Consider the following 24409-nt stretch of genomic DNA (forward strand, 5'->3'; position numbering starts at 1 on the left):
GCTTTTGCAGGTTATCAACTAGGTTTTGCAGTTTGTACTAATTGTTTTGAGAACTGCATTAACTGTTGTGCAAATGTAAATAGTGTTATGAGAAATGCACCAAAGCGACTGAGAAAAACTGTAACATAAACAGCCCTAATATATATATATATATATATATATATATTTAGATTTATTAAAATACAGAGCCATAAACAGCTTTGTTACCTTCCTACTAAAATTTAGCACAAAATATATTTTTATGAAAAATGCCCCACTGAGACCTCTGTGAATGAAACTTGATGGCCAAATAAAAAAAATGATGTTAAAATCATTGCAGTATTCACAATATTGCTTCATTGTTGTAAACATTGTTTTGTCAACACGACTATCTGTCTATAACTGTAGGTGTAGTGTCCAAAACTACCACCCGAACTTTTCATAATTTAACTAGATCAAGGTTAAAAGAAGATCTTTTCCAGCCCAGCATGATGCATTGCATTCGACACATGAATTCATCCACTCACTCTTTCTTCTTGTTTTCTTCTTTGTCTCTGCAGTTGAGGTATCAGAAGTGTCTGGTGGCACGCCCTCCATCTCAGAAAGCCTGCTCACAGGCGCCCCCTGCTGACTCAGTCACACGCCGCGTCTCCACCAGCGTCAAACGTGGAGTTCTGTCCCTCATCGACACACTCAAACAGAAGAGACCGGTCACTGAGCTCCCCCAGTGATCTGACACACAAGCACGCATACTCACCGTCACGCTCTGCATGCTTATACAGTAATTATCAGAATGTCCTGTACATAACCTGTCCAGTCACATGATGGAGATGAAGAGGATGAAAACTGTCTGAAAGAAAAACTACACGTAATTATAAAATGCCAAGAAAATACTCTCGCAAACACACACACACACACCTGATCAAGCCTCTCTCTTCCGTCACGCATATGTCAGTCGTGTATATCTGCATGGGAAGACACGCTTCTCCAGCATGCCAATAACCAACAGGCTCCGCCCATTGATAAACACCACTCCACCTGGACAAAGGCTGCTAAAAGAGATAACTTAAACTGAAGAAAGTTTGTGTAATTCCGAAGGAACAAAATAGACACACAGCAGAACTTCTTCAAATCGTCACAGTTCATGTGTGCGGGTGTGCAGAAGAGCTTCATTTGCTAAAGGATGTTCGCAAGTGTCAGTTTTTTTTGTTGCATTTTTTGTTATACTGACGAACACAAAAGAAGACGAATGGATGGATGAGAGGAAGTAATGTCATAAAACTCCCACTTGACATCTTCTGACCAAGGTGCTTCAATGTTCAAAAGATTGTGTAAATCGTCAGTGATATTTTAGTGAAATTTTGCAGGCAAAAATGTCCATTGTCAATAGTGTAGCGATGTATGAAGCGCAGTCCACACAGAAATCACTTTCAAACCAAGCAGCTTTCTGTTGGCGAATGCAACGAATTTGCCTGATGCGAGTGGAGAAATACCAGTCACACGGATTCCTACTGAAATGGCTTGGTTTCAAACTCAAAAATCGGCCAAACAACAGTGAATGTGACTGCACCTTAAGACAACAAAACAACAATGCTAACTTAGCATTGCTTTTGTTCAACGTCAACAATGCGCAAGTTGGGAGTTCGACTTCAAGTGAAGTTCCTTTGCACTTTTCCAAGTAGGAAGTTGGAAATTAAGTCGAACAGCATTAATGTCAAAACACATCAAAGCTTTCACCAAATGATTTTTATTTTTTTTTTTCTTCAAGAAGCTCTGCTGACACGCTTGTCTTCACCGGAAGTCGACGAGGAGGCTTGTAAAAGATGCGGACGTGAAATGAACAACGTTGTTAAATCAAACATCCCCATAGACTTGCCCTGCATTAACACAGTCGGAAGGACATGACCTCTTCAGTTCAGTGTGTAGATGTAAATTATGAATGTGCTTTTTATATTTCCAAAGTGAAATTGCCTCTTTTTTTTTTTTCTTTTGAAAGAGAGAATGTTGCAGAAGAGAACTAAATTTCTCGTAGGGCGAAATACAGGAGGCGGGAAGAACTTTGCTTAGAGCCAAACAGTTCAATGGTGTCACTTCTGCTTTGAACCCCAGCGTAGTGCTTACTTCCTCAAGAGGCTTTCCAGTGACTGAAAGTCAAAAATATCTGCAGCACATCCAAGTTAGTGGAAAAACTAAAGATCTATTTCAGTTCCAGTATCCGTTCCTCACGTTCGGGTGTCATTAGTGGCTCTACGTGTCCTGGTTGCGCTTCACAAATGTTGTGTTTTTCTTTGACCCGCACGCTTTACCCACGTGGTCTTGCTGTGCTCTGGCGTGCCACCTCTATTCCTAGACTTACCCTTTCTTTCACAAGGGTTTTGACGAATCACTTATGTGTGTACATACAGTATCTATATATAGCAAACATCATATCATAAGGCTTTATTTTTCAAATTTCAGATGCTTTTATTTTGTCATGTTTTCTGTTTTATTTTGGTCGTACTTGCCTTGGCATGTCTTGTGATCCCATTTGTTCTGGCCATACTGTAAAGAAAAAAAAGCTCATGTGTGTGTTGTAGATAAACCAACTGACAAAACAAAGAAAATAAGAAGAGTGAATGATGGTAGAAATTGTGAATATGAATTTATTTTATGGTCCTTTTTAGGAGAGCTAGCTCTAGGGGAGGAGATGTGAACTGTAAGTGTCTATCTATGCATTCTTTTAGCTCTGAGGAAGATTTGAGAGAGAGAGAGAGAAAAAAAGACACATTGCCTTGCATGTCCTGGGACAATTTAAGAAGAATAACTGTACTGAACAGAAATGATATTTTTTATTTTATTTATTCTATTTTATATCGGTATATACTGGTTTTATTGTGATGTATCATATGCTTAGACATTCTTTACCCTGTCTCGGACAACAAATCAAACAAGAAATGTCAATCCAAAACATTGTACAGTTACTCTGGTGACTCTCGAAAGAGCTGTGTGTGCTCGGATGCTGCCTCGGTGACATAACATTCGAAAGGCCTTGTAGGACCTTCACGTTCTGCCCAAACCAACATTAGATACTGCTTTAGAATACACTAAGGGCCAGATTTACTAAACAGGGCAAGTTAGCGTGAGAGATGGGAGTGAAAATATCTAATCTATCAATTAGCGTCTGGTTTAAGACATGTTGTTTTGGGCGGAAAAAAAACAGTAAATTGAGGAGCGCAGACCTTAGTAAATCACCTTGCGGGATTCATTTAAATACTCTCGTCCCATAATTTTTGCGTCTGAAAGGGAAACTCCAACAAATGCATATGCAATAAGATCAGCTGCAACTTTAACGCAACTTTATCGCAATTTTAACGCAATTTGAGAAACAATGCAGGAAATTGGCAACAAACACAGAGTCTCAATCATCTTTTCTTCCCTATTGTGATGAATATCCAAGTAAGACAGCTTCTCGAACAAGAAAAATGTTTATTGCTATGATCTCTTCATGTGAGTGACGGGTTGTCCTGCCCTCATGCCAGTAAACACGTCATCAGAGATTACGAGGGCCCATGAATGAAAAAAATACATGTGCAGCACACATAAATTATAATAAACACTACAATAATCCATTAAAAAAAGTTGTCGGTTTTGGTTTCATGGTGACTTTAAAAGTTTTAAAAATGTGGCGCCCATGTGCAAGACACTGAAAAATCACTGAGACACGGCACAACGATAAAAGAGGTCCTTCTATTAATGCGTATCGCTAAAATAGGAGCAGAATCGGAAGCAGTGAAAGCTGTTACAGCAGCAAAGGGACTAGCGTTCTATTAATTAGGTCAAGCACCCTGATGATGATAACTTATATTATATTACACGCCATTTTGGTCATTTTAGTGTATGTTCCAAAATGTCAATTTAAACAATTTCGTCAACAGATACATTCATCAAGTTTGTCACAATCATATTTTTCACAATAACCAAAATTAGAACGCATTTGTTTGGGCAGTATGTAGATGTTCGGCTAGCTCCACTATAACCATTACTCCTGTATCTTGACACACACGGCCCATCGTGTTCTGCTTTCACCCTGCAGATAATCAGAGTATGAGATGCTGAATTAAGCGTCGTCTGTATAGACTTGTCCAATCTGTCTGCGTACTGCACCCCCTCTTTTTATCTCTTTGCAGTTTTGAAGAAGTGCACGTTGGTTTTTGTTTATTTCTTTCATGTGAATTTCACTTTGTGATGTTGGGTCTTATACAATGCAATTTCTTTTGGATTTTTTTAAGGGGGGGGGGGGGGCACGGTGAATAAGAATTAATCACACTTTGTTTAGAAATTAATTCGCTGCCAACCAGCAAAGTCAGCTGTTACATGCTAGAGGAAGGGGGCTTATGGGTAATGTAGTCCAGTACAATAATTCAGCATAGAATCATCATTCTCATGTTAGCCAAGAGTAGTGTGTTTGATTGACTCTTGTGTTCTTGTATGGTGAAACACTCTGATTGATGACTATCAGGGGAATTCTCATCACAAGAACTAATAAGCTAAAAATGAACACTCTACTGAAGTAAACTCAAATACGTTTTTGTGGAAACATTGGCTTTCTCTGCTCTACACTAATTTGTACACCATATAAATGTAAACTGTTGTGAAAATAAATGGCATATCACTAAATACATCTAAATGTTTCTTTGACTGTTAATTGATCTCATACATACTGTATAGTGAGTATTGTTGGTTGAAAGAATTGTCTTAATGAAATTCATCTCACGGTAGCTTGTAAATATTTTAGGTTTTGTCGAATTTGTGTTTTCATATGATCTCATCTTATGGACCACTGAGGTTTATGGGTGGACCTTCATGCTTAGCATTTCTCTTAAAATCATACATTTTCGTACTAAAAATGGAAAAGTTTTAATCTTTTGGATTTTTCACATTTAGACGACAAAGTTGTTAAAATGATCCCCGTTCACACAGACCCGCGAAAAAAAAGCGTTGGTTCTAATCTATTTTTTTACAGTCTATGGTTCTAATGAGCTCTTCAAGCGTGACTTTTTACTGCGCCGAGTCGAAGTGCTTCCAACTTCAAGTGCTATTCCGCCATGCATTATAGTTATCCTTTTTTACCCGCTTAGAAAAGCGGCACGTTTTATTTTGTGTCACCATACTTGGTCGTGTAACTACTCGTGCAACTGTATTTAAATAGGGAAAACGTGGAGGTGTTTGGTCGCTTCTAACTTCATCTCTGTTTGGTCCCTAATGAATGAACTGGGCTAAGCTAAGTGCTATCAAAGTGTCACCGCGCTGAGATGAGAGAGGTATCAACTCGTCTTAGTTAAGGGAATAACATAGTTTAATATGAAAAAACAGCGAAGTATCCCTTTAAGAAGAAGGTCAAAACAAACAAATAAAATATGGTGAATAAAATAGTGGACAAAATGAAGATAATAAAAAACATTTTATAGTGATATAAAATCTGGTTTAAATTAAATTAATAATTAAATAAGAAATACTTATTGAATTCATTTAAATGCACAATTAAATCAGATACAAAGTGTTGTTTACATTAAATAAGATGAATGTGGTTTAATTTAAAAGTAATACACCACCACAGATTTTTGATACCAAACCATCTAACACACAATACAATTAGGACCTTCCTCTGCCGGTTAAATATCACAAATAAAATAATTTATTCAACATGGTATACATGATACAAACAGTTACAGTAATGCCAACAAACCGCATATATCAACATAAATAATTCAAAAAGATTGTTATAGTCATGAGATCAGGCTACCTTGCCTTAATCTGCACACATTGCTTACCACAATTCTTCTTTTGTATGGAAGCACACAGGATGTGTGTGTATGACCAACAGGTTGTAACTCAGCGCCATGTCTGTGAACGTAAAATGATCGAGTCTCGGCCTTTGGCGATGCTGCTGGAAGAGGAAAGACTGCTGGAGAAATTGGAGGAGTATGGGGACGAAGAGAGGTGTGAAGGACTGAGCGGATAAACGGGAGGGAGACTGAGCTCTCTTGACCGGGTTTCCTCCCTGTAAGGCTCGCAGGCCTCTGATTGGATCATTTCCGTTTTCGGTTTAACAGATTCTCGTTGAGACGTGGCTCTGCTGTGCAGATGTCTGGATCTATGCGGGGACGCTGGGGTTCTGATGGCAGCAGGTTTGGTATGAGGTGGAGTTGGTTTAATGGAGTTAACAGTGGTGTGTTGAGACGGCCGAAGGTGCAGGAGTCTCTTGCGTGGAGGTCGAGACCTGCTTTGGCGTTCTTTACGAGTGTGGGATTTAGACCTCTTTTTTCTCCCAGACTGCTTAGCAACTTTAGCTTGAGGCTTATGACCTTTTGGTCGCTTCTTTCGCACAACGGAACACTGGTTTTCCGATGGGTCTAGAACACTAAAATGATTTGTAGTGCTAAATGTGGCATCCATAAATGTGGAAGTTTGACTTTTAGAGAGTGGAGTGTGATCTAGGATTGTGGAACTGTCAGTCAGGACTCTAGAAGTGTGTTTTGGAGCGGCTGCTGTCTGACTGACACTGACAGCTGGAGGACTCGGACTGATCATCACTGATGCAGGAGGCTCAATCAGAGAGGAAGGCGGAACAATTGATGTAGATCCCTTTTGTTTTTTCCTCTTTTTCGGTTTCCCTCCATTCAGGGGGTCAGAAGGCGCCAGCCCCCCCAACAAACCTTTAGCAAGAGCTCGAGCCAAAATGTCCTGCACAGTTTCTGCCTCTGCTGGGTCTTGCTGTTAAGAAAGAAAACACACACATGTACATAGTGCAATGTTATTATGTATAGTGAGACCAGGGCTAATTGTCGTAAGGGTTTAATCGCAATAGTCTCAGCCATAGACGGCACATCCAAGGTCTTTCGACAGTCCGTTCACATTGCTCACAAACCTGGAAAGTACAAAGATGTTCTAATCTGATCGACTGATTTTACACAACTTCTGTCAACTGGATTTTAACCAAAAGGTTGCTGAACCATATTTTTGTTTTAGTTTCCGTCTCTCACAGTTGAAGTGTACCTATGATAAAAATTACAGACCTCTACATGCTTTGGAAGTAGGAAAACCTGCAAAATTGGCAGTGTATCAAATACTCGTTCTCCGTTGTAACTGTTTTCTATTTTAATATATTTTCAAATGTAATTTATTCCAGTGATGGCAAAGCTGAATTTTCAGCATCCTTACTCCAGTCTTCAGTGTCACATGATCCTTCAGAAATCATAATGCTGATTTGGCTCAAGAAACATTTATTATTATAATAATATGATTATTATTTATCAATGTTGAAAACAGTTGTGCTGCTCAATATGGAAACCATGATTTTTTAGGATTCTTTGATTAATAGAGTTTAAAAGAACAGTATTTAAATAGAAAATCTATATAAATGTCTTTACTGTCACTTTTGATTAATTTAATTTGCTGAATACAAGTATTCATTTCTTTAAAAAGAAATAATAGAAATATTACATATTATAAATATATTTACTGTCACTTTAGATACATTTAATGCATCCTTGCTGAATAATAATTACTAACCCCAACCCCAACCCCACTTTTGAATTTTACATTCATTCCATCCATCCATCCATCCATCCATCCATCCATCCATCCATCCATCCATCCATCCATAATATAGTTTCAATATTTTCATTATTGTTTTGTGTTTCACAACTGTTTTACTATCAATGATTAATGGCAGATTCCCATAATGACAACATTTGGGAGCAATGTATAATAAAAAAATAATAATAAAAAACTAGCCTGAAAAATGTAGTTCAATGTAGTAGAAAAACTAGCTCCAGTCTATACACTGTCTAGTGCACATGCAAGCTTTCACACATACACACACAAGAAGCTACAGGCTTGTTTCTCTTGCTGTGTGTGGTCTTGTGTGGATGCTAATGTGATCAGACACAAGTGTTCATTATTTAGTGTGAACCGGAGCTACACTGCCAGTATTTAGGACAGCAATGCATCAAGCTCTGGATGAGAGCGGTGTGTGTGTGTGTGTGTGTGTGTGTGTGTGTGTGTGTGTGTGTGTGTGTGTGTGTGTGTGTGTGTGTGTGAGTTCTCTACTCACACACATACACATTTTAACATATGTGAATCATAGCATATCATTATGGCTGTAAAAAATCCTTTGTTTAATATATATATATGATATAATTATTATGTTAAAAAATCTGTTAGTCTGATTCTGTCTCTTTCCTTCTTACCTCTCTTTTCATCACACAGAGGAAACAGCCATTTGTGACGTCAGATGATTCAGTTCTGAAAAACTTCTCTTTCTCATCATCCCATCCTGCACTGACCAGCCTGTGAGAAACATGTAGAAAGAAAAAGAGATGTTTGTGTTGTAAATTCAATCTAACTTATATCCATTTTCTCATAGCTCAAACATTCATAATCCTTCCCCACTTGCTTTTCCATGGATTAACTGCTGTTTCCATGGATACAGCAACTTTAAATCCGTACAGTTAGTGGCGTGTGACAGGAAGGACTTAATGCTTGGACAGTGTTTGTGTGTGTGTGTGTGTGTGTGTGTGTGTGTGTGTTACCTGAAGGGCAAAGCTTTTGCTTTGCTTTCTGCGTTTCCAAGCGCTCTCTTCACAAGTTGTTCATTCTCCTCTGGATATACTGAGCATGTGCAGTACACTACGCCTTTCACTTTAGGAACTGCAGTTAAGAAAGTCAAGTTAAACCACATGATGTGATTTAGTCAATGTATGATTATTAAACAAACAAACAAAAAATTTGGGGTTGTGATATCTTTTTTACGTTTTTGAAGTAAGTCTTAGCCTGCTTAATATTTTTTGTGGAAACAATAAAAAAAAATTCAAGATTCTTGGATGAATAGAAAATTTAAAACATTTATTTGAAAAAGAGCATTTATTTTAAATCATTTTATTTTAGCGTTACATTGTTACACGTACTTACTACAGTAATAACAGTAAATAAATACAATTACAAGCAACTAACCCTATGCTTTAGTAAGTACGTGTTGTGCACTTTTATTTTTACTCAGTACTTAACTGTTACAAGGACAACTTAAAATGAATAGTAAGCTAAATCTTTTGTAATATTATAAGCCTTCCTACTGTAATTAAACTGCAAAATGTATGCAGAAAACAATGTTATCAAGTTAATGCATAAACTGTGGTCATCAAGAAATAATCTATATATTGTTTACATGATTAATATTTTTTAGCTTTTTACTGGAAAATAAGACAAAATTACTGATTAATTATTTTTAATTGTTATGAATTCATTATTATTAGTCAATTATTTTTGTAGTGTGGTGAGAGAACATGAACACAGATAAAAAATAGGTTCAGTAAAATAAATTAATAGAAAAAGCTTTAGACATGGAACTTTTCAGTGTCACAAAAAAAAAAAAAAATCAGGTAGTAAATGAATGTGTGTGAGAGTGAGTGTGGTCCCGGTAACATTGTGGGGAAAAAAAAATCCTCAATAAAGATGGTAATTCCAGAAATCTTTGACTGTGGCGACATTTTTAGGTCCCATGAGAAAAAACGCTATCATTCTAAATATTTGGAAAATGTAAAAATGCAGAAAGTTGTGTGGTTGTGGTTTTGTTTAGGGGTAGTGTTAGGGTGTAGAGGATAGAATACAGTTTGTACAGTATAAAAATCATTATGTCTATGAAAAGTCCCCATAAATCATAGAAACCCAACATTGTGTGTGTGTGTGTGCGTGTGCGTGACTCACAGTTAAGTGCATGGCCGAGGTCTTGTGTCTGCTTATCAACTAGTGGCTTCAGTTTACTGTCAGAGATGGTTCCTTTAGATAGGCCATGCAACAGCCCTCTGTCTGATAAAGAGCAGTGTGTTATCTCGAAATGCTGTTTCAAATGATCAGATCATACATATTTGTTGCTGTACCTCCATTCTCCTTGAGGATAAACTCAACGGGGTTACAGAGCGCAGAGACAGAACACCGTGGGAGCAACACAATCACCCGGACCTTCTGAATACGCATATCCCATTCATTAAGCTCATTGAAATACTCAGGCATCAGTTTCACATCTATGCAAAAAGACAGAAAACACCCGAGCATCAATGCTTCACCACTGGCTAAACACAGGAAAGGCACTATACTACGGTGTGCAGACATTTACTCATTATAAGGTTAGGCAGGGTAACACTTACTTTTGCTGCCAATAGAGGTGAGGATAGTTTGTAATTCCTTGTTAAAGGTGGAGACATTAAGGACCCCACATACATGTACACAGCCAGAACAGGCAATGGCCTGGAGAGCCACATGAGCCACAGTCCAAGCAGAGAAAGACCCCACCATCAGAACGTCACCACCCTCCACCAACAGCGGGCCAACCGCACATGCAGCCAGACTGCGAGATTTATCCTGAAGTCACACACACACATTAATCCTGGATATGTGTTTGCACCATCAGAATGACATTGAAGCTTGTTTCCGCCATAATTATATCTTACAATTCTGAGAACAATAAGACAGAATTGCGAGTTATAATCTCGCAATTGGGAGAAATAAAGTCGGAATTGCAAGAAATAAGATAATTACCCTGGTAATCCAGAGTTCTCGCGAGAGCACAAGTTGAATTTACTCTGGTGTCGAGTAATGATGCTCATTAAATATGCCCCTCGATCTGAGCTGCACCAATCACATCGGGTTATCTGATATAGGCGGGCCAGAGGCGAGCTAAACAGATGACGACAGCGCTGTGACGTCAAAGTCATCAGTAAACATTGCAAGATGGCTATGGATGAACACCAGTTGTTTGAAACGGCTTTGGCTGCTACAATGAATGAGTTAGACTTGGCTTTTTATCTAAAACAGGAACAGAAGACGCCGCTCGAATCGTTCCTTTGCAAAAAAGCCGAGCTGTTTTGCCGACCGGATACGGCAAGAGTATCTACCCATAGACAGTATAAGAAGTGGACAGAGCCATCTCATTGGAACTCAATTGAGACAAGTGAAGCCCATTTTTAGCAAATTTTTAGGACTTCCGTTCCTGACGCGCAGACTCAAACAGAGCGTGACGACGTAGATGTGACGTGAGCAACCCCTCTGTCTTAGTGGCTGTGGCATGAGAAATCTGAATCATTCCCTTCCGAATCTTGCAGAGACGGAGAGTGTGAGTAGGAGATGTCCATGAGCTAGGAGCAGGAGCAACTTTTGCTAGGTATTCTGATTAATTATTTTGTCATTTTGCCTCCACGTCTCCCCGATTGCCCGCGAGCTTCTCCTCCCGTCCATACGGTAATCTCTCTACTGTGCAACAGAGAGTCGCGTGGTTATGACGCAATCGTTAGCCTACTTTTACAAAAACTGCTTCTACGGGGCCATAACATAAGCTACAAGGTAATGGAGCATTTTATACATTGTCGTGTTTCTTTAGAAATAAATAATGGACAAATGGAGTCTTCAAACGCCTCAGATGTAAAGTTATTCGCTGTCAAAGTGACGCCAAAATGAATGGGAGTCAATGGGATGCTAACAGCAGGTGAAGTTCTGCTACAAGATGGTGGCACGCGGCCGGCTTCAACTTCCGGTCGACTTCCTTCCCGCTTGTATCTACCAGTTAGCTCCGCTGGTAGCTAAGCTTATGGGGTTTATTGTTGTGATTGGTCATAGCGTTATCCAATTGCGTGCAGTGAGATTTTCAAATGCATGCTTGAGCTGGGCGATTTTCATTAGTCGACCCCAGACCATTAATCTTTTAGATTTAGGTCTGGATTTCCAGGCTATAAGATAATAAGAATTGCAAGATAAAGAATCATGAATATAGAATGAATAATGCTTATGTGTCTTTATTACCTGTATTATTAGTTTGTGTTCTGTCACTAGTTTGGTTTTCTCCAGTTGTTTTGTAAGCCTTCTGGGAAACAGCAGGACATTAGAACAGTGTTTGTCCTTACAGAACACATTTCCCACCAGGTGCATGTGTGAATCGACCTGAGTGAAGCCCGATGTCCGCAGAGTTTCACACACGTTTTCAATGCTGGATGAATTGGTATAAAAACACAATATATATCAGGCGGTGTATATATTAAATAAGAAGAATACATTTGTGTACACACACACAGAAACACTACCTGGATTTGAGGGTGTTGACCCAGGCATAGATCGGTACTGTCTGTGATCTTTGTTGTTTAGCCCTCACAGCTGGAGGCAGGTAACTGTCAATTGTCAGCAAATTCTGTTTTATTCTGCACTGAGCCAGTGATGCTTCCAGTTTGGTCTTGAACCTGATACACACAAATATACAAACACCATTTATAAAGTCCAATGTCTTTAAAGAGCTGTGGCATAACCCCAGAGGAGTTTTTTTAGTTGATTTTATTTGAAATTCAGGACATTTAATGGAGTTCTCAGATATGCTTCATTTAAGTATTATCTTAGCCTCAGAAGTTCTTCCCAAAACTCATTTTAGGAGCGATAAAAATGGGACAATTATTTTGAAAGAGCTATAAAATGTATGTTTACAACAACCCAGGTAATTTAGTCCTTTAAAAATTTGATTAATAAAGTATGAGTTCTAATCTATGGAAATTCTATTTCTGCTTCAGAGTTAAAAAGTAGTCACAATTGCTAAATATGAGGTCACATTAAACAAAGTCACAATTGGAGGACAGAAAGTCGAAATCACGAGAAATCACAATTTTGAGATGTATAAAACTGAGGAAACAGGCATCCATCAAAATCTTTGTTGAGAATTTTTCTGAAATTTGTGGACACATTTTTCTCAGAAAATACACAGTTGAGATTTTTCACTCCAAACATGATTCACAGAACATGATTCAGTCTAACTTTATAAAGGATGAATTTTCACAGGGCAGACCTGCTCATACTGACCTATAAAGGCTGTCCTCCACCTGTCTCACTTCTTTTATACGTCCTTCCTCTACTCTTTTGATTGGCTCTCTGGGCTCGAACTTCCTGTCAAGGAGGTCATAGAGTACGACCACCACAAGAGCCATGAGGTCGTCTGGCTGAAGAGAAACACAAACTCACACATCAAGCACATCAAAGTCAATCCCGATACCAACACAAAAGGGCAGATGTCAGTCAACAGACCCACCATTTGCTGAGAACGGTAAAAGTAGCTGTCAGTCAGGATCTCCTCCAGTAGATCTTGGTCTGTGATGGTAGCAGGAGAGAGTTTGTGATATTTAGAAGATGGTGGTTAGTTGTAATTCAACACCATAATATGAAGACATGTAGTGGGGAGCAAAAAACCCAACAATATACTCCAGAGATCCTAAAATACCCAACAGCAAAACCGATGTGTGAGTTACATCAGTTTTGCTGAGAAATTAATTTAAAAATAGCTGGATTCCAACTCAGACATGGCTTACTGAATTAAAAAAAGAATGAATGTGAGTTGAATTTAAATTAACAATGAATCCAGACTATTTTAAAATAAAAAATAATCTGAATTTATGTCTTGTAAAATATTACTTCGGAGAGGAAAATGCCTTTTTATCTTTCTTAGATGTAAGATTATTTTTAGATTTAAGCTCGGAACAAGAAAAAAACAATCTTTTTAAAAAATTTGTGAAAAAAATGAATATACATTAAAAAAAATATATATATATATAGTTTTGCCCCTTTAAATTATTGTTTAATAAACAAGACTGATAAGCTTATGTCTAATCCTATCTGAATATATAAATTTAAATCATTTGTTGTCTGCGTTTCTGGATGATAGAACTGACTGCGAATATGAACTGACCTCATGCTCACAGCTCAGCGCAGCCATTAAAGTGCTATAGCAGTCAGTGAACTGATGTCTGACCCGACTGCACTAAAAGCAAATAGATGTCCTTAAAAAAAGAAAAAAGTAAAAAAGGCTCCCCTAAGCAAAAAGTCTGAGAAAGTGAGGGCAAAGCAGAGGAAGGGAGAGAGAGAGAGAGGGGGGGGGGGGGGGGGATGAGTCAGACATGTTAAGCTACAAGGAGAAACCCAACCAGAATGTGACCAGACATCTCCAAATTATTGATTCAGGACTTCAGTAATCGAAAGAAGAGGGGAAGGCATGGAAAGATGAGGTCAGAGGGAAATAAATTACTTCTATGGAGAGTATGGAGAGTGTGAGACTTCTTTTTTTCAGGCACTGAACCACACCCTGAAAGTCAGTCTATTATCTTCAAATCTACATTTACTGATATACTGTAAAACTTTAGAAGCAATACAATGAAACTTTCTTATTTCTAGATTTTAAAAATGTCTAGATTTTATATTTGTAGACACCCTAATGTTCAAAGCCGGCAATAAAATAAAATAAAATAAAATAAAATAAAATAAAATAAAATAAAATAAAATAAAATAAAATAAAATAAAATAAAATAAAATAAAATGTTGAGTTAAAAGTAATACACTTTAGGTCAATATAAAATAAGAATTTTAACAATATTTTGGAAATAATCTGCAACACTGACTAATTACTTCAAGTTTCATTCAGAAACTACCAAAAAATAAAATGTGTGACAACAAACTCCAGTCTATTCTAACAACATTAGCAAAAGGAAAAACTCTCCTCTGCAGTTTGGACAGGATAGGAAATAACTGTGGAATTCTGGGTAATAGTATTATACGTTTATGACTCTTCATCTGTTTCCAACTGCACCTTTGAGTCCTGTATCTGAGGAACTGAATAATTGATGTTAAAGATTTGTGGGCCACAAATAGCATGACATCAGGGACCACAGGGACATTAACTGCACGCTCCAAAAACAATCAAGATAAACTGGACACGTTAGATTCTTGTGCTGTCTAAATCTCATCACTTTATGATATTTACATTCCTACCAAATTTCCTACTTGTATTGTTGTTTCTCATACAAGATCAGGCAGGTAAAGCCCAGTTTTAAGCTGAAGGAGAATACTGAAATATGATATTTTAAAGAAAAAGCAATTCTCATCCAGATAATCATACAAACTCCATTTTGGTTTTAAGGCCTGGCTTTATTTTTCACTTACATTTCAGGCTGTTAAATGCCAGCTCATATGCCCAGTGCTCATTCTGCTTGGTGTTGGCATCACTGTCACCGACAATCCCAGAATCATCATCATCATCATCATCATCATCATCATCATCATCATCATCTCCACCGGGACTGATGTGCCCATAGCGAATGAGTCTGTGTGCGAGGTCTTTCTCCACATGAGTTTTCTGGAAAATAGCTGCAGCATGAAAGTACACAGAGTCGGGGAATCCCAAAGGTGTCCCCCCTCTCTCCATCCTGACTCGGTTCCTTTCTGCAAACACTGCAGTGACCCTCTTTTTAAGGGACTGAACACATACTTTCCTCACAGGGTCCTTGGGAGACTCTGGAGTGTGTGCTTTATTCTTAGGAGTGGATTCTTGATCCAGTAAGTTCAGTGATGTGACATCAGGCAGATCTGAGTCCAGTGTGGAGTTGAGAGTCTGTTTAACCATTCTTCTAGAGCCAAGTTCTGTGAATAAATACTGAATTAGTGAGTATCATAGATCATTTATTATTATTTTACACACATTATTTAATCCAGGAGTTTTCAACTGTGACAATATAAAAGCCAATTATTTAACTTTGCAAATAACATTCTGTGTTAATTTCACACTGAATAGGGTTTCTCACACAGTAAACCGGTAATTCGGTCTTTATAGCCTACATGATACAATAGGAATCATCACATTTTATTATATTTGACAGCATTTTGTTTACATAGTATTTTCACTCTGTATGCAAAAGAATATTCAGTATACAGCAGCTTTCTTTCTTTCTTTCTTTCTTTCTTTCTTTCTTTCTTTCTTTCTTTCTTTCTTTCTTTCTTTCTTTCTTTCTTTCTTTCTTTCTGTTAATTGCTTAATTTAAATCAGAATTTTAGTGGAATTTCAATCATTTTAACTGATTTTCAATGTGGAGTTTTGAACTCCACTGTACTGTCTAAAAGTTTGGGGTCAGTGAGACTTTTTTCTTCTTCTGAAAGATATACAGGTGAAACTCGAAAAATTTGAATATCGTGCAAAAGTTCATTTATTTCAGTAATTCAACTCAAAAGGTGAAACTAATATATTATATAGACTCATTACATGCAAAGTGAGTTATTTCAAGCCTTTATTTGTTATATTATATTATATTATATATATATATATATATATATATATATATATATATATATATATATATATATATATATATATATATATATATATATATATATATATATATATATGTTACAGCTTATGAAAACCCCAAATTCAAAATCTAAGAAATTTTGAAAATGTTCATAAGCTGTAAGCCATAATCATCAAAATTATAACAAATAAAGGCTTTAAATATCTCACTTTGCATGTAATTTTCTATATAATATATTAGTTTCACCTTTTAAGTTGAATTACTGAAATAAATGAACTTTTGCATGATATTCTAATTTTTCGAGTTTCACCTGTAATACTTTTATTCAGCAAGGATGCAATAAATTGATCAAAGGTGACAGTTAAAACTTCTACATTGCTACAAACACACACACACACACACACACACACACACACACACACACACACACACACACACACACACACACAGCTTTGCCATTTTTTTAAATATATTAAAATAGGAAAACATTTATTTTAAATTATAATTGCATTTCACAATAATACAGTTTTTTAATGTATTTTTGATCAAATAAATGCACCGTTAGTGAGAAAATAAATGACTTTTTTCAAAACCATTAAGTAATCTTACCAATCCTGAAGAAGTGTGAAAATACAGTTGGCTCCAAAAGCCTGGGACCACTAGAACCTGTGACCTAGAAATAGTGCATAATCTTAAATATTTCTTATTTATTTTACACCATAACATTTCTTTTGGTTTTAAATTTCAAAATCCTGTTAACTGTTTGCTTATTACCAGGTTTAATTTAGAAACAACTAATTCTAAATAAAATCGAATTAGTCAAAATTAAATTTTAATACGCACCTCTCATAACGTAAGCGCAGTCAGCTCAGCAACAGGTATGAATATGAGAGCAGATTGTGAGAATTAGGAGCCCTCTCTCTATCGGTCTGTCCCCCTTGTCTCACATACGGTCTCTCTCTCTCTGAGATCTTGTGTCACTACAACAACAACATTTGTTCTTGTCAACAGAGTGTGAATCTTCTGTCTACAGATATAGTCAGCTAGCTATCAGCAGCTCATCATTACACACACACACACACACACACTCTCTCTCTCTCTCTCTCTCTCTCTCTCTCTCTCTCTCTCTCTCTCTCTCTCTCTCTCTCTCTCTCTCTCTCTCTCTCTCTCTCTCACACACACACACACACACTGAATAGCCTACAGTGAATAGTACACGAACAGGTTTGAGATAAGAAAGAGGTGTGTACGATAGCACCTCATAGAGTGTCATATATGTTCATTTGGAAGTGTGTTTCTTTTATCTATTTACCCACTTCTTTAAATCTCTGAGATGCTGTTATTCACTGGAGTTTAGTTAAAGAGCAGACTTCTGGCTTCAAGGGTAAACAGACTTCAGAGTAACGCTTAATTTCAGCTCATTTGAAACCCTCTCGTGCCTGACGCACGTCGGCTCCAATGAGACACAATTAGGCTGACGTTTGCATTCATCCTGCTGAATGATTTATTGCTTTGGTCTCTGAGCCCAGTCTCCCTCAGTTACCTCCACATCAGCAGCGAAACAAACTACACCGGTCTTTGTCAGAAATTTCCAGACCAGTCACTTCTTTTGAAGAACTGATGGTTTTATTCCAAACTTTGACAGCCAATCAGCTGCTGAGTCTAATTAAGCCCCACCCGTGCAGCATCTGATTGGTCACTACTGTCATCAGTTGACTTTTAATTAGTGATGAGACCTGTCAATCTCATTGACAATAATCCTTTGTTGCTTTAACTTCAGAATAGTGGAACAAACACAGTGAGTCTGCTTAATTAATAATGCTGTGTGTGGGGTGTGTACACTTCCATGTGTGTCTGTGTGCTGAATTAGTAATGTAAAGAAATAGCTTCTTTTTCCACATTAACCCACATCTCAATGCCTCAGGAGCAGATCAGTGTGTCCAGTGACACTACATCAGCTTCAATGCTGTTTCAGCTTCAGTGTTCTGACATTGTAAAGATGTCTTCGATTTAGGATTTGTCTCTCATGGGCCTTATCTGATCAGTGTGATATTTTTCATATTAATAATTAAAAAAATCCTAAACTTTATGTGGTTCCCCTAGCACCCCTTTGAGGCCTCCTGGGTGTCCCCAGTTTAAAAACCTCTGTCCTGGGTAATCAGTGATTGCTAAAGTCAAAAGATCCCACCACAGAATCTCTGATATTACAGCACCTAGATATAATCCGCCTGGTGAACATTATAAGCATGATTGCGTAGAAAAGTCAAATCAAACAAGACAAAAAGAGACACTTATGTTATGATTGTGGAATACAGCTCCAGTTTAAAACACCTCTCATGCACGCTGTAAGAACAGTTATGGCAAATGTATGCAAATGTATGTATTCTTCATGTGCTAATTACATCAGAACATGCACCTGACCCACATTTCTGCTGGCCTAGAAGATGCTGTTACATTTATTCATGTAATGTTGCAACTAAATCAGGTCAGAAACCAATGCTGAAGCTTAGATAACTGCTTATTGTATATTTGATCAATTGTAAATAAAAGTACAATCATATTCTGCCACTGTTTGTGAAGGCAAGGTGTTACTATATTGAGACTTCACAGTAATTTTAAATACTCTGAGCTCTTTGTGAAGAACTTTCATTAAGATTCAAAGTCATTGTTTTTTTTCAACCTTTTTGTCAAGGCCTATATTGTCCACAACAATATTCAAAGGTCCCAAGATTTTTTAGTTGTGATTTACAGGATAAGGATCTTTACTTTTTACTTTTACTTACAAATTCTACCCAATTAATTATTTTAAAGCTTGGCATAACAAGACAAATGTATATTCATTATAATAATGACATAGCTAGATTTGATTAATTTACATGACATTTATTTTAAAGATAAATGTTATAAACCATACCTTTAAATAATTAAATCTAAATGTAAGTCTATTTAGTCTTGAGGGGGTGTAAAGTTTGGATAAAATATGAAATATCTTAACTTGTAGAAGTTTTTCCCTAAATTATTACTTGTTTTGTCTTATTTTAAATCACCTTGAGGCCCCCTATTGGGTCCGGGGCCCCTGGATGAGAACCACTGTTTCAGACAATTTTTTTTCTAATTTTGGTAATTGAGAAGAATATTGCCTTACATTTTGAATCTTCTCATTTTTAGTGAAATCGATATTTAAAATTCTTTTTTTTTTTATGGAATATTAATGTAGTTCTTATAAATGATTTATCCGTGCACATCTTTTTTTTTTATCGTAACGAGCGCCCTCGTAATCTTTAATAAAAAAATGACATCCCCTTCCACTTTTTCTGTGCAAAAGCAGGACAACCTGTTGCTCACATGAGATTGCACAAACCAATCAATTCCCGATGGCCAAAATTAAGTCTCACCCTCCATTTTTTTTATACAACCAGTTACAAATAGCCTTAATACATTCTAAATATTGCCATGTTATGTTTCTTATGATGAGCAGTTCCCCACCACAAACCAACTACCTGTAAAGTAAAATTATTAAAAATGGGTTTACTGCAAACCAGTAATTCTACATGTTCCTACTGACAGAATCAATGAGCTTCTTTGACACAGATCATACAACCTAGCCTTGCTGCCCTCCACAGGACACACAGGAAGTTTGCACATGACGGGAGAGGCTCTCTGATGTTCGGATGAGATGCACAAAACACACATTAGATGATACAAGTAATGTGAAAATGTAAAAATGAATGCTAAATCCTTTAAAATTTTCATTAAAAACTGTTTTATTGAGGTTGAACACAATTCTTTCAAATGTGACTTAACAGAAGTCATCCAGAAAGAATTGAGTTAATATGACATTAAAATTCATTCCTGCTCTTAACCTCTTACATAATAAACTAAAAAAACAATACAAAGGGGTACAACACCTTTTCAAATGTCAGGTACAAAAATATCAGACATCACATTTTCGATTTTCAGTCTCAAAGTTGGCATGTTGCGCACTATCGGGGTGGGAATCCACGATGTGGGCCGCCACGGCCTCTGAATCCCCCTCGATCTCCACGGAAGTTTGGGCGGTTTCTCTCTCGACCTCGATCCCCTCGCCCAGAAGGACCGCCCCGTCCTCCTCGTTGTGCTCCCCCACCTCTCTCTGCCATAGATTTAGGAGGTGGGGATTTGGGGCGGAGTCTCTCAATTTCTTCAGTACAACCAGACAAGTAAGAGTTGGGCTCACTGAAGTGGGTGGAGTAAGCTTCCACATTGAAGTTGCTATTGGTCAGGGTAGGGCCCAAAGTCAGCCATCCTGAAAAAAAACAAAGAAGCATAACATTAGATCAGAATAAACACACTACCATTTAAAAATGTGGAGTCAGAAAGATTTTTTAGTAAAAATTAATAGATGAACCATAATATCCAACCTGGCCTGATGGTGCTGTCCCTGCCAAACAGGTGCAGCCGTCGACGGCCCAAACAGAAATGTTCAATGATGTGGAAAATCTCCACTGGCTTCTCAATATTACCCATCTCTGGCTCCTCTGTAATGATCAGGTCTATATCCACATTAGCATGAATGAAGTCGCCATCTGTGCTGCGTCTAACTGTGCCTTTGATACCCATCAGACAGTGTTCCTGAGTGACATCAGAGAAGAAAAAAATAAAAGCATTTCCAACTGGAAACAATTGTTAGTGCCAACAACGTTGTGGCTTGCCACAGCTCTTACCTTGGTTCTCTGGAACACTGCTTTGGGGTCCAGGGTTTTGGTCTTGCCAGGGTTGTTTTTGTTGGTCTTGATCCAACAAATGTCTTCACATCGCCTGAAGCCCCATTTCCTCAGACACTGAGAGAGAAGAGAGAGAGAGAGATGTTAAAATATAGTTTGCAAGACTCATAGACAATGACCGTACTGAAGCATATTTGTTTGTGGGCAGGTAATGTAGTAATGCATGTCATTTACATCATCATGCAGCATTTAAATCAGTAAAATTGATTAAACAGAACTCACATTAAAACATTTCTTGAGGTCGCAGATACATCACATTTTGAGTTAAGCTTAAGATCATGACAGGGTTCCCACGCCTTGGTTAACTTCAAATTCAAGGACCTTTCAAGGACTTTCAAGGTCCAATACTCTCAAATTCAAGGACTTAATGTGGGAACATATTTGTTGTGTCCAACAATGTTGAGGTACCATCGTAGTAGTTTTGTGCGCGCGTTAACGTCATGGCAACGTACAACACAAAGTACTTCATGTGGGAAAGTAAAGTAAATCAAGAATACTAGTATGCATAGGCCACGAAGTGTTGGCGAAATAACACATTAGCGGACCGGAGGGGATAATATGGAATTTTTTCCAAAAAACGTCTTGCACAAAATAAATTCAAGCACTTTCAAGTATCGATGTATGTTTATTTTCAAAAACTTTCAAGGACCCGTGGGAACCCTGTCATGATTAACCCAGGTGATAATTTGCAACAAACAGAAATATGCCACTCTGTGTGTGATTGTGAGATTTGTACCATTCGGCCAAGATCAAGTCCTTCTCCTGAGCCACACCACAGGAAAACAAAAGAGCGAATACATGAGATTTCCTCTATGTCCAGCTTCATGATCTATATCAGACATAAAATAAATCAATAAATATACATATATATCTTTTTTTTTTTTAATTTGCAATAACTCACATCGTCCCAGTTCCAGAAGCGCTCGTTGGCAATGATGCCCGACTCTCTGTAATACTCCTCTAATGGAGGCTCTATCAGAATCACATCAAACTTGCACTTCAAATCTCTCAGATCAAATGTGTCTGGATCTGCCTGCAGATACCTGACACACAAAAAAACAAAATATATTAATAGTATATACATGCAAAATGGGACCAAAAAGTCTCCTAGTGAAATGCTTCTAATTTATGTATTTAATTATTTATATGCTTTCCAAATTAGAAAATCATTTGTTTTTAATCTACTTTTAAATAAAAAAATAGCTTTGATTTACAATGTGGTCTCAAACATAAGAATATATAAGTGAAATTTAGTAAAAAAAGGCCAATTAGACAATAGAGACAGCAGGCTTTCTCACATGGGTGGGGTGTTGGTGGCAGAGATGAGCTCATCTTTTAGTCGGATGAGCTCTCTTTGTTTGGGGTACTCCTCAAACCTGTCAGCCAAACCTACAGCACAACAGAACATAGGTTAACATGATCTCACAGCTTGGCATGAAAGAAGGAGACAAGGAGAAAAAAATAATAGAAAGAGATCGGACCATTTACCTCCATCTCGGATAAAGTTTTGAGGTCTATGACCCGTGTCCACAAAGTGTTGGCAGTAATCATTGTGGGGATTTAAACTCTGAGTGCCCTGTAAAACAGAAAGTGATGATATCTTGATCTTTATAATAAAAAACAGCTTGTAATGACATTATTGATGAAGTTGGCATGAAACAGAAGTTGCGATAATCTTTCCTTCCCTATTGTAAAATACATCTGAGTGAAACGGCTTCTGGGACAAGAAAAAAAAAGTAGGGCGAGACTTGATTTTGTCCATTAGGAATTGATTGCATTGTAGTTTTTGCAAGTTATTTGATTGAAGATTACAAGGCATGATAAAAAAGAGAGATGTGCATAGATAAATAATTTAGAACTTTGGTTAGTCTTTCAAAACTCTTCTCACACGGAGCACAACAATAGTCTATGTGGGCAACTCTTTGGATCATTTATCATTGCTTTAGTCACAAAATGAATTCAGTGACTACATCTTTCAAATTACATGAATTATTTTCTCACTCAGACACAACCGCCGCCAAAACTCTATGTGCATAAAGGCCAATCTGCACATTTACATACTCGTTTCAAAACTGCTAAACTTGAGTTCAAAAACTGAACAAGACTGTCTGTAATTTGCTACTTTTCTACAGTAATACCATATAGAAATATATTCTAAATCTACCAAATCTGTCTTTCAATTTCATAACCATCTATACAAAGGGTGACTATAATTAATTTAGGAATTAATTTGTTCTGTAATGTAAACATGGACCATGTAACAAACTGCAGTGAATTCTGAACAGTAGAGAGCTGTCGTTCTGGTTTTATAAAACATTTTTATTAAATAAATCATTTAGTACTGTTAGTGTTTTTTATGTCATTGAGTGAAAAGTGTGTTCGTTGAGTGAAATCGTTGCTAGTGTTATGGAAGAACTGATTTTGAGACATGCATGAAGTGTTTTGGTTGTTTTAGTGCATTTTGGATGTGAAATGAACTGATGTGCCAAGCTGAAAGTTTGTTAGGTGAGCTGAGAGAAGAGTTTTGAAAAAGTAACTGAAATGTGTGCTAGCGATTTTAAAAAACAAACAAAAACAAACTGTAATATCCCATAAGAAAATAGGAATTGTCAATTTTGATTTCACAGAGACTTTAAAAATCAATCACCAACATAATGTAAGCATAATTTTGCACAAAGTCCCATTGTACTAGCATGTAATTGCGATGTAAATAATATATTATTGCGTTTAACGCTACCTTTAGGAAAGTGCTGGAGTCTTTGTACACCTCTTCATACGGTCCGCTCTCCTCCTGCTGCTGGGGCTCAACAACTTCCTGTAACATCAAACAGCAGATCCAGGATCAGTTACCTACAGCCCTGCCCTGATCTAAACAGAATTTAGAAATTACAGCTGATTCCAGATCAGTGCTCACTCACCCTCTGCTCCTCCACATCCTCCTCTGGGTCTTCACTCTCATTCAGACACTTTCTTTTTCCACCAGGAACTGATGTGTCAAATGATGCCCTACAGTAAACATAACACAGACCAATCCTTATTGTCACGGATCTGACTTGTGCTTCGTGTAAATGTTGCCCTATCAATACAGTTGATCAAACAGATTTCAGTACCTGCATGTCTCTCTGGTCTCTTCGATTTCTTTTTGTTCATCTTTACTATTGAGAACAGCACCGATGCTATCGGGACTCTCTGCCCCGAGCTGCAAAACAAATCATTAACATCAACAAAGCTATCTGTATTTATTCATAAGTCTAAACGCATTGGTTTGCCAATACTCGCTAACACTGCCTTTATGCAGTAAGCTAAAAAGTTTACCTGTTGTGCAAGAAGCTGCCGTCTTAGCTTCTGCCTTTCACGTATTTCTTGCAGCCGGCTGTTCATGGCAATAATATTGTGCAGGGAAAAAAACTTCTCATTCAATTATTTGATGAAAACAAAAGTAAGGCAAAACAATTCACCGAAAACCTCGACGTGAGAAGCAGTCGCACGTATTTTACATCATCAGACGCATACTATGACGTCACGTCAGCA

The 24409-nt window shown here is 37.4% G+C and overlaps 3 protein-coding genes across 9 annotated transcripts in view; 1 reads left to right on the forward strand and 2 right to left on the reverse strand.

The window, feature by feature from the left end:
• The window catches only part of apbb2b (amyloid beta (A4) precursor protein-binding, family B, member 2b), a 62626-nt gene extending 57987 nt beyond the window's left edge, over positions 1 to 4639 (forward strand). For all 7 annotated transcript variants that reach the window (XM_081360573.1, XM_081360575.1, XM_081360574.1 and 4 more), the window contains one exon: positions 540 to 4639. In XM_081360573.1, the coding sequence (XP_081216699.1) occupies positions 540 to 710 (171 nt within the window). In that variant the 3' untranslated portion in view covers positions 711 to 4639. The remainder of the gene's footprint in view (positions 1 to 539) is intronic.
• A 659-nt stretch (positions 4640 to 5298) lies between these two features.
• On the reverse strand, positions 5299 to 17717 carry LOC308687728 (putative methyltransferase NSUN7). Its single transcript, XM_081360444.1, has 14 exons — positions 17432 to 17717; positions 16959 to 17095; positions 16725 to 16788; positions 14977 to 15453; positions 13076 to 13134; positions 12850 to 12986; positions 12090 to 12242; positions 11812 to 11995; positions 10164 to 10377; positions 9897 to 10040; positions 9724 to 9825; positions 8553 to 8670; positions 8211 to 8310; positions 5299 to 6732 (listed from the first exon to the last, which is right to left on the reverse strand). Exons 4-14 carry the CDS (start codon positions 15434 to 15436, stop codon positions 5851 to 5853), a joined length of 2553 nt encoding a protein of 850 aa, XP_081216570.1. The 5' UTR covers positions 15437 to 15453; positions 16725 to 16788; positions 16959 to 17095; positions 17432 to 17717; the 3' UTR covers positions 5299 to 5850.
• Positions 17718 to 19371: 1654 nt separating this feature from the next.
• mettl14 (methyltransferase 14, N6-adenosine-methyltransferase non-catalytic subunit) lies at positions 19372 to 24409 on the reverse strand. Its single transcript, XM_081360523.1, has 11 exons — positions 24194 to 24409; positions 23989 to 24077; positions 23797 to 23884; positions 23616 to 23693; positions 22367 to 22454; positions 22177 to 22267; positions 21780 to 21921; positions 21615 to 21707; positions 20819 to 20935; positions 20516 to 20726; positions 19372 to 20400 (listed from the first exon to the last, which is right to left on the reverse strand). Exons 1-11 carry the CDS (start codon positions 24257 to 24259, stop codon positions 20099 to 20101), a joined length of 1365 nt encoding a protein of 454 aa, XP_081216649.1. The 5' UTR covers positions 24260 to 24409; the 3' UTR covers positions 19372 to 20098.

This window comes from Scardinius erythrophthalmus (genome assembly GCF_964197995.2).
Source record: "Scardinius erythrophthalmus genome assembly, chromosome: 3".
Taxonomy (NCBI): domain Eukaryota; kingdom Metazoa; phylum Chordata; class Actinopteri; order Cypriniformes; family Leuciscidae; genus Scardinius; species Scardinius erythrophthalmus.